The 12,500-nt window shown below is 37.9% G+C and overlaps 1 protein-coding gene across 1 annotated transcript in view; it reads left to right on the forward strand.

Moving 5' to 3' along the window:
- LOC141347643 (peripheral plasma membrane protein CASK-like) overlaps positions 1–12,500 on the forward strand; it is a 47,349-nt gene that overhangs the window by 26,852 nt on the left and 7,997 nt on the right. The window contains exons 13-20 of the mRNA XM_073852627.1: position 1; positions 3,693–3,773; positions 7,102–7,290; positions 8,390–8,468; positions 10,035–10,120; positions 10,700–10,768; positions 10,869–10,937; positions 11,171–11,206. The exon at position 1 is cut by the window's left edge and continues 77 nt beyond it. Of these exons, the coding sequence (XP_073708728.1) occupies position 1; positions 3,693–3,773; positions 7,102–7,290; positions 8,390–8,468; positions 10,035–10,120; positions 10,700–10,768; positions 10,869–10,937; positions 11,171–11,206 (610 nt within the window). The remainder of the gene's footprint in view (positions 2–3,692; positions 3,774–7,101; positions 7,291–8,389; positions 8,469–10,034; positions 10,121–10,699; positions 10,769–10,868; positions 10,938–11,170; positions 11,207–12,500) is intronic.

The following is a 12,500-nucleotide window of genomic DNA, read 5'->3' on the forward strand; positions in this document are numbered from 1 at the left end:
GGTGCGTAACGGACACACACTCGCCGTCAGATGGCTTTGAGCGCTCACACTCCTCTAACGCAGGAGTCTTCGACCTCTTTCAGCTCCGGGAGCGTCTGACGGACACACACACGCGCCAGAGACCCGTCACATACTGTATGAGCCTGTAATAACACACGTGTGCTGCCACACTCATGTATTCACACGCCTCGTATCTAGCAGAATAAACCCTCATGTTCTGTGCAGCGCTTGACGTCTGTGCTTCCACTACATTCACTGATGTATATCTGAACATTCACCTCCAGAGCATTCTAGCACTTATTTCAGACACAAGCAATGTGACATTATTCATTTATAATCAGTTGCTACGTGCAGTTAAGTGGATCAGAATATGAGGGTTCATCATGTAACACTCGGTTGCAGTGTGGTTTAATTTATTAATACTTAAGCTTCCTAATTACATTAATCTAATTACATTTACAGTGCCTTGCAAAAGTATTCATACCCCTTAATTTTTTCACGTTTTGTTGCAGCATAGGGTTAAACTGCTTTAAATTAGTTTTTTTCCCCACATCAATCTACATCTCATACACCATAATGACAGCACAAAACAGGTTTGTAACAACTTTGCAAATTTATTAGAAATAAAAAACTGAAAAGATTGCGTTGCATAAGTATTCATACCCTTTTCTGGGACACTGGAGATGTATCTCAGGAGCATTCATATTGCTTCTAGATGTTCCTACACTTGGAGTGGAGTTAAACTGTGGCCAATTCATTTGAAAGAGTCTGATTTAGAAAGACACACACCTCTCAGAAAAGCTCTAACAGCTGAAAATGCAGATCAGAGCAAAAACCAAGATAACTGCCTGTAGAGCTCAGTGACAGACTTGCGTTAAGGCGATGATCTAGGGCAGGGGTTCCCAAACTTTTCAGCTCACGACCCCCAAAATAACCGTGGCAGTGACTCGTGACCCCCACTATCTTCGGAAGTGTTTAAAGTATACAAACTTATTTTAGATAGGCCAATTTGGATAGGCCAATAGGCCTATCCAAACATCTGCATGTCAACACAAAAGAACACAACGGTCTAACAACTAGGGCTGGTCCGAATACCATTTTTTGAGCTTCGAAGCTTCGGTGGGAGGGGCTGAACATATTCTTCTCTCTAATAAAGGCAGGAATCTCTGTATGTCTTTCTGTTTGCATTTTTATTATGTCGAGAACAGTTCATCCAAACGATTTTTGCTGTGGACCCAAGGGAGTGCAGTGTTGCATTTTGGTGCAATATGGACACACCACACGTTCAGAATTAATAAATTGTAATAGAACATTGCTAGTTGAATGCGTCGCGCCTCACGCAGGCAGAGCTTATATGCTTCATGAACGGACACCGCGCTAGTGATACAAAACACACAGGTCTGTTGAGTGCAATACTTTTAATAAGGTAGCCTAAAAAATTTTAACAAACAAATCACTCCCAAATCAGAAATTAGCACAGTAATTACTGGCACCGTGAAGGGTAGGCGATTTAAATAAAAGAAGAACGAAAAAAATGGCGCGGTGTTTATATATAAATAAATTATTCATATCTAAATTATTTATAAATAAATATATATATATACATTATATATAACGTTTGTGTATATAAGCCTATATAAAATACACAGCCTACGTATATTATGTTGAAACCCAAAATAAATGAGGCCCAAACATTATTAACAAACGTGCGTGTTTATTTGAGCACTTCCGTCAGTGAACAATCAGCCTACAAAACGCTAAAATAAATCAAATAAATAATACATTTAAATATGAATCTAGCCTAAATAAGAATGTTAAATCGGCTATTTAAGAAACATTCGTTGCAAACATTACTAAAACCTCGCCCGGACCTTCTCCGACAGCTCATCAGAATTACTGGCTCGAGTCCGACTGGAACCGGTCTTTTTCTCTTTCTCTTCCCTATTGCACAGCTGCTGTTTTTAATAGCAAAGTGATTACATTTATTTTCGTTTATTTAGGTTATAAAGTTAATTTAGACATATATTTGGAACACTTTTTATTTGTTAAATTTAAGTTTTTGTTTTTTAAAGTAACGACCAAGTCATCACGATTTCAATTAAAACCCATAGATATAAGCACGCTTTGCAGAACATGGAAGCGCCAGCCAGCGCTATGTGAAACTTCATTTTTGCTCATAAAGGTAAGACTAATATATCATCCGAAACTGTAAAAAAAATAATTCAAATAATTCAAATCGAAAACAAAACTCTTCCTTTAGCTATAGGCCTAATGCATATGCATTTAGGTATTAAAGCCGCGTCAATGAGCAAATGGCATCAGGATCGTCAACTTCATCTTTGTGTCCTTCATCCTTGTTTTTTAATAAATAATTCAAATATCTCCTTACTTTTCCCCCGACACATTCATGGTAATTATTTTTGCTGGGGCTTTGCGGTCAGCTTTAGCCTATGCGTGCATTTAAAGCAGAGGCGCAGTTGTCATTACGACAGTCACAGCCCTAGTTTTGCTTCAACCATTTAAGTGGGCCCGACTGTACTTTATAGTGTCTCTCAAATATTACTCAATTTCTCTCTCTCTCTCTCTCTCTTTTTTTTTTTTTTTTTTGCTGTTTCTGTGTTAGTGGCGCAGCAGTCTGATCTTCTTCATTCATATTATTTAAGCGCAAATGAGAACCGTTTTGCGGGGGATGCAAGGTGTATGGAAAAAAAAAAACGAATATTAAATCTCAAAATTTAAAATCGAATGCCAACCCACCGAACGAATATTCGATTTGAATATTCTGGTCCAGCCCTACTAACAACCATATATTTTTTTAATAGTAATTTACTCGTTTGTTTAATTTAAACAAAAATAATATCCTAAGCATAAAGTGATGGAAATTACCTACACGTTACGTGCACATGTCGAAATGTTTAACATGGTGCTGTAAATTGATCTGCTGTAACTGACGCTATTGATGTGTCCTTAATCTGTCGTAATCACCTCAGGGGTCGCGATCTTTTTAATTTGCATGTTTTTTTAAATATAACAATTAACTACTCGTTTTTATCTTTTGTTAGTTATGGATAAAATATTAATAATAGTTTTAAAAAAAATTATCTGATTTCTTGGAAATCGTCTCGCGACCCCCGCTCAATGTCTCACGACCCCCCAGGGGGTCGCGACCCCTACTTTGGGAACCACTGATCTAGGGAAGAGTTCAGAAACAAATCTGCTGCATTGAAGGTTGACAGAAGCATTATCCATAATGGAAGACGATTGGAACAACTAGGACTCTAGAAAATGTCTGACAGAGATGGAGAGGTGAAAAGGTGAGGCAAAGAATGGCAGATAATTGCCAAATGCAGATGTGCAAAGATGCTCACATCAGACCCAAAAACACTTGAGGCTGTAAAGCTGCTTCAACTATGGACTGAGTTAAGGGTGTGAATACTTATGCAATCTATTTATTTCAGTTTTTTTTTTTTTCAACACATTTGTAAAATTTGCAAATCTGGTTTTTGCTTTGTCATTATTATGGTGTATGAGATGTAGATTGATGTGGGGGAAACTTATTTAAAGCAGTTTAACATAATGCTGCAACAAAACGAAATGTGAAAAAAATGAAGGGGTATGAATACTTTTGCAAGGCACTGTATATATATCAATCAGTAACGGTGATCTCTGCCGTAAACCGCATTTCTCCACAGGTGTTGGAGACAATCTCCTGTTATCCTGAGAACATGGAGGCGAAAGAGCTGAAGAGAATTCTGACACAGCCGCATTTCATGGTGAGTGAAAGAGTTGCTTGCGCTCAGATGAAAACCACAGCGACTGTTTCAGGTTGAGTCAGATGCGTTCCGTGCACAAAGTGTCAGCGAGATATGAGCCGCCTCCAGATGTGGACGCAGATGCTTACGAAGAATGTCCCGGTCATATTTCACCTCAGAATCAGTCATATATTTTACTTGATCACAGTCGAGTCTACTTACCACTGTTTCATATTGTCACTTTATTTCATGACAATCAAATGTACTGTAATACAGTTATGAAAATCAAAACAGACATTTTTTGTGAGTCCAGGGATTCTGTGGGTCTTAAAGTCTTAATGTGGCTTTCCACAAATTAAGACCTAAACAGTCTTAATTCATTCTTAAGTTTTAAAGTCAGGGCATTGAATGTTGCATGCATTGCTAAAAATAATACAATTCTTATTATTCTTAGTCTTGTTTTCCAATAAAAATAGTGGAGATGCAAAATAAAAATATGAAGTCTTGTTTTCTGAGAAGTTAGTATGATTAAAACAAGAACAAATATCTGTTAATGGGGAATGAAAACTTATTTTTACCTTTAAATGAATTTTTTGGAGCCCTTTTTCGTCTTGTTTTAATCATAAAAATTAAATCTGTTTTGATCTTCTTTTTTTTAAACAAATGCATTTGTAAGCTATTTAAGCATTAAGCTATTTATTAAAAAAAATTTGAAAAGTTATGAACAGAAAACATCATTTCAAATGTTAAAGTGTCGCCAATAAAATTTATTGTGTTCCTATTAATATTTATAGAACATGTTGACGTAACGTTTTTTTTTTTTTTAATTATACTTTGTTTTATTTACTTGGTCTCAAAAAAAGGTCTAAGTCTCAAATTGACTTAAAACCTGCAGAAACCCCCATAAATGAAATTCAGAACAACAAATTCTAGCATGATTCTACAGCAAATTCTACTTTTTGCAAAAGGTAAACCTTTATTATGTAGTTGATCATTTAAATGTAATATTAAATATAGATAGTTTTTGTCTACATTACAGTAATGAGAAATTTGGTATGAAATTGTTTAATTGTCATGAATTGAAAAAAATATCCTCCCAATGGTCCTATAATCAGGCTTCATTTTCTTTATGCTAAATATAATTTCATATCTCTTTTGATTTTGGTGTGAAATATTGATGTTGTGGTGACATTTAGCCGTTCATGTCAAGCTACTTGAACTCTAAACTAAACGAGCAGCTGCTTCAACAGCCGGCTGAGCTTTAATGCAGACGGCCTGATCAGGATGAGATACAGGTCACTGAGGGAGACGGGATGAGCCGTGTGTGTGTGTGTGTGTGTGTGTGTGTGTGTGTGTGTGTGTGTGTGTGTGTGTGTGTGTGTGTGTGTGTGTGTGTGTGTGTGTGTGTGTGTGTGTGTGTGGAGGGTGGCGTTATAGAGCGGGTGTCAGATTGAGGAAAATACTGAAGAGAGACACGATCTGAGAAAGTGTTAAAAGAGGGAAGATCCGCGGCTCATCCGATCCGTTCATGGAGTTCTACACACACGCTGTGAACACGGACACACAGTACCTGCTCTGGAAAACACGGGTGAGGAATTCTGGGATAGCAGCTGCTTCCTGCCGTACTTTGTCCAGTTGAAGAGATTTGAGCGTGATCCTGCTGTAAAGTGTGTTCAGGTCCTTCTGATGATCTAATTCACAGCTTAAACTGACATTACCTGCTTTAAAATAATAATAACAAATTAACTTCATCATTAAAGTATAGAAATCATCAGTGTATTGCTGACTTTTCATCTTTTTATATCATTATATATCTCTACTTTTTGCTGCTGATTCCTGATAAAGTCCAGACCGGAGAATGTGTTTATAATGTTTTATATTTACAATAATGTTCATTAGCATTATTTAACTTGTAAAGTTTCATGAACTAACAATGAACGAGACTTCTACAGCATGCACTATTGCAGATTAATGTTGAGTAATCAATGCAGTATTGTTTATTGTTCATTCATGTTTGTTCTTGATGCAATTACTCTTGCAAATTTATACAACTTCAGGCAAGACACTGCAGGTGAATAAGGTTAAAAAAAGTAATGATAGTTTTCACCTTACTTACCCATTTGAATACTTACCCAGGTTTTCTAAAATGTTAAGTTAGAATATGCAAATGAGGCATCTTTTAATGAAATATGCATTAATTTGCATACATTTCTAGTCCAAAAATCTAAACACTGGATGAAGTCAGTTTCAAAATTCTTAAAAAAAATTTTTTTTTTTGACATATTATATTAGAGGGTATCTCATTTCGTCACTCCATAATTCAGAAAATACTTAAAACAGACAGGAAACACTATATTTTTTTTTACTATTTTGGAGGAATAAAATGATTTATAAAATCAAGCAAATTCTATATGAACAAATCCCTCTGTCAAAACCTTCAGGATATAGACAGGAATACAAATGTAAAGTGTGGTGTGTGTAAGTGCTGCTGAAGTGGAGATTTATGGCTCAGTGTAGGAGAAAAAACTCATTTTGAGAAAACGCCCTTTAAAAATGCATTGAAATTGAAATCTATTGACACAAATAGAAAAAGTGCTGTAAAGAAACACTTAACAGTGTCTTTTGGGTGTTTTATTTACACTAGTCTGAAAAAAACACTTTATGAAAAACCAAAAAGTCCAAAATTTCAAACTTGACAGATGCATGAAAACAGTGTTTTTGCCTGCAGTGCCTCCCCTTAAAATGCTAAAAATGTGTGTAGAAATATGTAGATGATACCTATTGATTATTTTTTACACACAGTAAACGATGTAAAACTTCAACAATTAGGAAGTAACTAAAAGTTTTTTTTAGGTCATTTAATTTTAGCATTGATGTTTCAAATGTCTTGTGCATCTGAAGTGTTAGAAGTTTTTCTCTATCGTGTGGTTTTGTTTTCTGCTCGGATGTGAAGTGATCCTTCCTGAGTTATTGCTCTAGTGACCAAACAAACAAGCAGCCACATTATCACACACACACACACACACACACACACACACACACACACACACACACACACACACACACACACACACACACACACACACACACACACACCTAACCTGTGATAAACTGCAGATGTAGAGAGTGTAATTGATTTTCATGCACACATTCGATGCATACATATGTCGTGTTCCTGTGGCAGTCGTGGCTGTTCATGAATTTGTATTGTTTTTTAATTGATTCTGATTTATTTGTGCTCATGCTGCAAGTGCAGATGAGATGTGATCCTCACAGATGCTGAAGGATGCTTTAGTTGAGAGATGAGTGTTTGACGCTGCAGATGCTGAGTGTGCTGTTCCTGTCGCAGGCGCTGCTGCAGACGCACGATGTTGTGGCTCATGAGGTTTACAGCGACGAGGCTCTGCGAGTGACGCCTCCGCCCACATCCCCATACCTCAACGGAGACTCGCCCGAGAGCGTCAACGGAGACCTGGACCTGGAGAACGTCACGCGTGTGCGCCTGGTGCAGTTCCAGAAGAACACGGATGAGCCCATGGTACCCGATCACACACGCTGCCTTACTGCTGTTTCATGAGCAACTGTGTCAGATAATAGAATATCAGCTCCAGTTTATAACAGAATCATGTGACCAGGAACACTTCACTACAGTAGTCAACGTTCGAAAAAGGTAATCGAAAGTTGTCCTAAGATAAGAACGGGTATTCTTTTTGGTCTTAGGACAGATTTGATGAAAGGTTTTGATCCACTTCGAATGTTGACTACTGTATATTATTTTCCATGATCAGGGCCAAAATTGACCTTAAAACTAAAAGCTCAAACTAAATGTTTTATGAGCCATTTACAATTATTTTATATGAGCTTTGCAACACTTGTATTTTTAAAAAACAAGTGGTGCATTATCCTGTGTGAGAGAGATAAAAAGTATACACAAAAAAAGTGTACAAAAAATAATATTAAGAAAGGAAATGTATAAAAGCAAATGCATGGTTTCTGAAACCTGAATTAATTTGTTTCCAGCAATAAACCCATCTGCGTGTCACAGCGTGATTATATTTTCCACCGTTTCTAGGGTTAGGGTTGTGTGGTAATAGTGTTGCATGCAAAGTGTGCAGTAAAACAGTGAATTATATCAGTTCAGATGGACAAAACTATTACTCTGTCGAGTCACATTTAATTTAAACGATACAGATGGTTTTAAAGCAGCTTCACAGAAATAAACAAGAAAGTAAGAATCTGATGCAAACTTCATCAAATGTGAGAGAAATCCAAATGTAGCTGTAAAATTATTCAGACCTTTAGTTTAGTTTAGATCAACAGCTGTAAAGTTCATCAAGTATGAAACCGTTTCAACTCCGTGATAAGCAGCTCTACTGTAGACCGCGATGTTGTTTAGATGAGTTCGGTTTTGATTCAGTTCAATAACTGTGTGAAGTTCAGCAGTTTTATTCAGCGATAAGCAGCTGTAGACAGTATTTGTGTGTGACTTTAACTGATTCAGTGGAGACCTCTGAGACACAGAAATCCCCTGGTGAGGCTGTTTGTGATTCTCATGCGATGGACTGTAGGACTGTGAGAGCGATCTGAAGCTGCAGATGGATGTGTGTGATATCATTGGTGTGATTGTGTGTTGACAGGGCATCACTCTCAAGATGAACGATCTGAACCACTGCATCGTGGCCAGAATCATGCACGGCGGGATGATCCACAGACAGGGTACGGCTGATGTTTACGTGACCGGTGTGTTGGTCCTGTGTACAGCTATCTTCATGAGGGCCGCTTTCAGTTTTAGACCATCAGAGTGAGGACCATCTTGTAAAGTGAGGACATTTTGGCTGGTCCTCACTTTCTGAGACCCCTTTAAAGGTGCCATAGAATGGAAAACTGTATTTACCTTGGCATAGCTGAATAATAACAGTTGTGAACATGGACATGAGTCTCAAACACCATCGTTTCCTCCTTCTTATATAAATCTGCTGTTTGCAAAAGACCACTAAAAAAGGCTAATCCTAACATTACACAGACTATCATGTTATATTCGCAATCATTAATAGTCACGCCCCCAACATTTGCATCGACCAATCATCAGACGTTCCGCAGGTAGGTTATTGTGAAAAAACAAAGTGAGGGTAATAGCGAAAATGGCAGATCACGGGAATAAATGTGATGATCCAGGTTGTGCAGGAGATGTTAAGTGCAGGAATGAGTTGGTGTCTGTACTCAGAAAGGCAAGGAAAACAAATAATGCGTTCTAATAAAATAAGACGAGCCACTAAAGGGACACGGTTAGCTTCTTGCTAGCACTAGCCTGGTTTCACTTACCATATAAACAGAGTAAAGAGAGATGACTGATTGGACGATGGCGAATGATTTACAGATCCTGAGCATCACTAACAAGCATCTAAACTTGTCAAATATGTGGTAAGTACTGCCGCTGTAGTATAACGTTACACACAGCACATGCGATCTCAAATCTCAAAAGTGAGAGTAAAATGATCCTGCATTCAGACGGCAGTTTCAGTGCCCCACATATTAATAGAGACTCGAGCTCCGTGATTAAATATATATTTCCTCCATGTGTGAGCTACTGAAATGAGCCGCTCTGTGAAACAGCCAATCAGAGCAGAGCTCCTCATTAATATTAATAAACTTTAATAAACAGCATTTCATTCTAGGGACAAATCCTAGGGTTGTAAATGGAGCTGTAAATCTGTTTCTAGAGAATTGTTGCCCTTTCCTAAGCCATATACCTTCTATGTAGATATCAGAGCAGTTTAAAAATATTGTATCAATGCATTCTATGGCACCTTTAAAGGCCTGTTTGAGGGTCAAGACAAGGTTTTATGGATCAGGTTCTAATCAAGTCAAAGTCAACTTTATTGTCAATTCTGCCACATCTACAGGACATACAGAGAATTGAAATTGTGTTACTCTCAGACCCATAGTGCATACAAGTAACATTAATACAAAAGTAACATTAAATACAAAGGTAGAATTTAAAAAATATGAATAAATACAAATAAACATATAATATATAAAATGAAAAATACAATATACAAGTAAGGGCACATGGTAAAGAATGCAAACCATGTAAACAATATAGAGCATGTAAAGGTACGGGTGAGGCACTTAGTTCTGATGGTTAGATTTAGGGTGAGGAGCTAGAGATTGCATTGTCAATGTGTGTCCTCACAAAGATAGCTACACAGAGTTGAGTGTGTGTGTGTGTGTGTGTGTGTGTGTGTGTGTGTGTGTGCGCTCACGTATGCTGTTGTTTCTCAGGAACGCTGCACGTCGGAGACGAGATTCGTGAAATCAACGGCATCAGTGTCGCCAATCAGACAGTGGAGCAGCTCCAGAAGATGCTGGTGTGTGTGTGTGAGAGAGAAAGCAGAACAAAACACTAGTAAAACAAAAACTGAGTCACTGGTTACCAGTGGTAACTATCTGAGTAAACCAACCAGACGCGTCTAATAACTCTCAGAGAGGACTTCACCTCCTCTAGTCCTCCTGTCCTCACTATAAACCTGGTTAACATGAAACTAGTTATCATTGTGTGTTTAATCAATGACAACAACATGCCAACAGAACAGACATTATTATAAGTACAGTATGACTTTATCTGCCGTTTTTTCAGAGACGAGGCTCAAGTCTAGTCCACAAAATGAAACCAAAAGAAACTTGCACTAGCATCTAAATGGGGACATTGCATGGACTTCCTTTTTATATACAGCTAGCTATAAATGCTATAAGCACACACTAACCCTGACAGAAATTGTATGCATTGTCACAATAAAAAAAGCTTGATTTACTTTATTTTTAGACCATTTTACAACAAGCACGTCCCTAAAATACACACACATCTGTGATCCTGCACTCTTGGTTAATGTGTTTGCATCAGCGGTCAGTTTTAGTTAATGGTGTGTTTGTGTTTTGTTTTCTAACAGCGGGAGATGCGAGGCAGCATCACCTTCAAAATTGTGCCCAGTTACCGCAGTCAGTCTCTGTCCTGTGATGTGAGTGTTTCTGTCAGAGCGCCACACGCTGGTCACCGGTGGAATATCAGCACTGAATGCACATGAATGTCTCTGACTCTGTTTTACTCTGCCGTTTCAGAAAGATTCCCCTGATCTGTCCAGACAGTCTCCTGCAAACGGACACTCCAGCGTCACCAGCTCCATCTTAGTAAGACTCAGACTAAAGCGCAGCACACGCTCACCAATGCATTATGGGTTCTGATGAACATTTAAACCTTTTCTTGCTTTACACTGGAGAGTAAACATTGTGATATAGTGAAACTGATGAATGTTTTAACCGTTTGAGCTCATCGGCTTTTTCAAAACAGAACCTTTATGTTTGGTATTAATAGTTTATTTAGTTACTGAATGGTTTATAAAGGTAATAACTTGTCTGTGCAGGATCTGCCATCCACTATCCAACCCAAAGGAAGACAGGTGAGAGTCTGTGTTTGCCGTTGTGAGTGTGTGTCTGTGTGTGTGTGTGTCTGTGTGTGTGTCTGCTGCTTCATCTGAGGATCTCTTCACACCGAGAACCACGTGTGACACTGTTGCTTTACAATTTCAGTCTTCACGTTTTTTCATTCTGAGAAACCTTCACATACCTGAACGAACTCGCTTAAAGGAGAAGTTCATTTCCAGAGCAAAAGTTTGCAGATAATGTACTCACCCGCTTGTCATTCAAGATGTTCATGTCTTTCTTTCTTCAGTCGATAAGAAATTATGTTTTTGGAGGAAAACATTTCAGGAATGTTCTCCATATAATGGACTTCTGTGGTTCCCTGAGTTTGAACTTCCAAAATACAGTTTAAATGCAGCTTCAGAGGACTGTAAACGATCCCAGCCGAGGAAGAATCTAGCTTATCTAGCAAAACGATCTGCCATTTTCTAAACAAATTGACAATTTATATACTTTTAAACCTCGAATGTTTGTCTTGTCTTGTATCCTCCAACTTCAAAATCATCCTCCATTGCTGCAGAAGTACTGACCCACGATGGAGGATGATTTTGAAGTTGGAGGAGAAAATGAGATGGGAGTTTTTAGACATACCCTAACTGTCCTGAACCGGAATACACAGTTCACGCAGAGCTAGACAAGATGAGCATTTGCAGTAAAATGTATATAAATTTAAATATACATTTTCTTTTTTTTTTCTTTTTTTAGAAAATAACCAATCGTTTCGCTAGATAAGACTCTTCTTCCTCGGCTGGGATCGTTTAGAGTCCTTTAAAGCTGCATTGAAACCTCATTTTGGAAGTTCAAACTCAGGGGTATCGTAGAAGTCCACTATATAGAGAACATTCCTGAAATGTTTTCCTTAAAAAAATTGTTTGACTATGGCTGCAGAAAGAAATATATGAACATCTTGTATGACAAGGGGGTGAGTACATTATTATTAGAAGGCCGAATCTCTGGAGGTTTATTTGTTTTCCTGCACTGATTGAATGTGATGAACATCATAAACAGAGTCCTGAGCTCTAATTGGCAGCTGAAAGCAGTAGAGCATTACAAAACATTTAATTTAGCTCAGTAGATTTTTTTTTGTAGCTGCTGATAAAAAAACCCCCATCAACTGGTGAATGTTTTGAATGCGTATGTTTGTTTGAAAGAGAAGTCTGTTAGGTGTGAACAGGCCTTTAAAGCCCATCTCGTCACCCTACTGCTTTATAATGCGATTCCTGCACCGTCCTGCCATTTCCTGTCCACGTCAGTCTGTTCTACTGCATGATG

This window comes from Garra rufa, chromosome 12 (assembly GCF_049309525.1).
Source record: "Garra rufa chromosome 12, GarRuf1.0, whole genome shotgun sequence".
Taxonomy (NCBI): domain Eukaryota; kingdom Metazoa; phylum Chordata; class Actinopteri; order Cypriniformes; family Cyprinidae; genus Garra; species Garra rufa.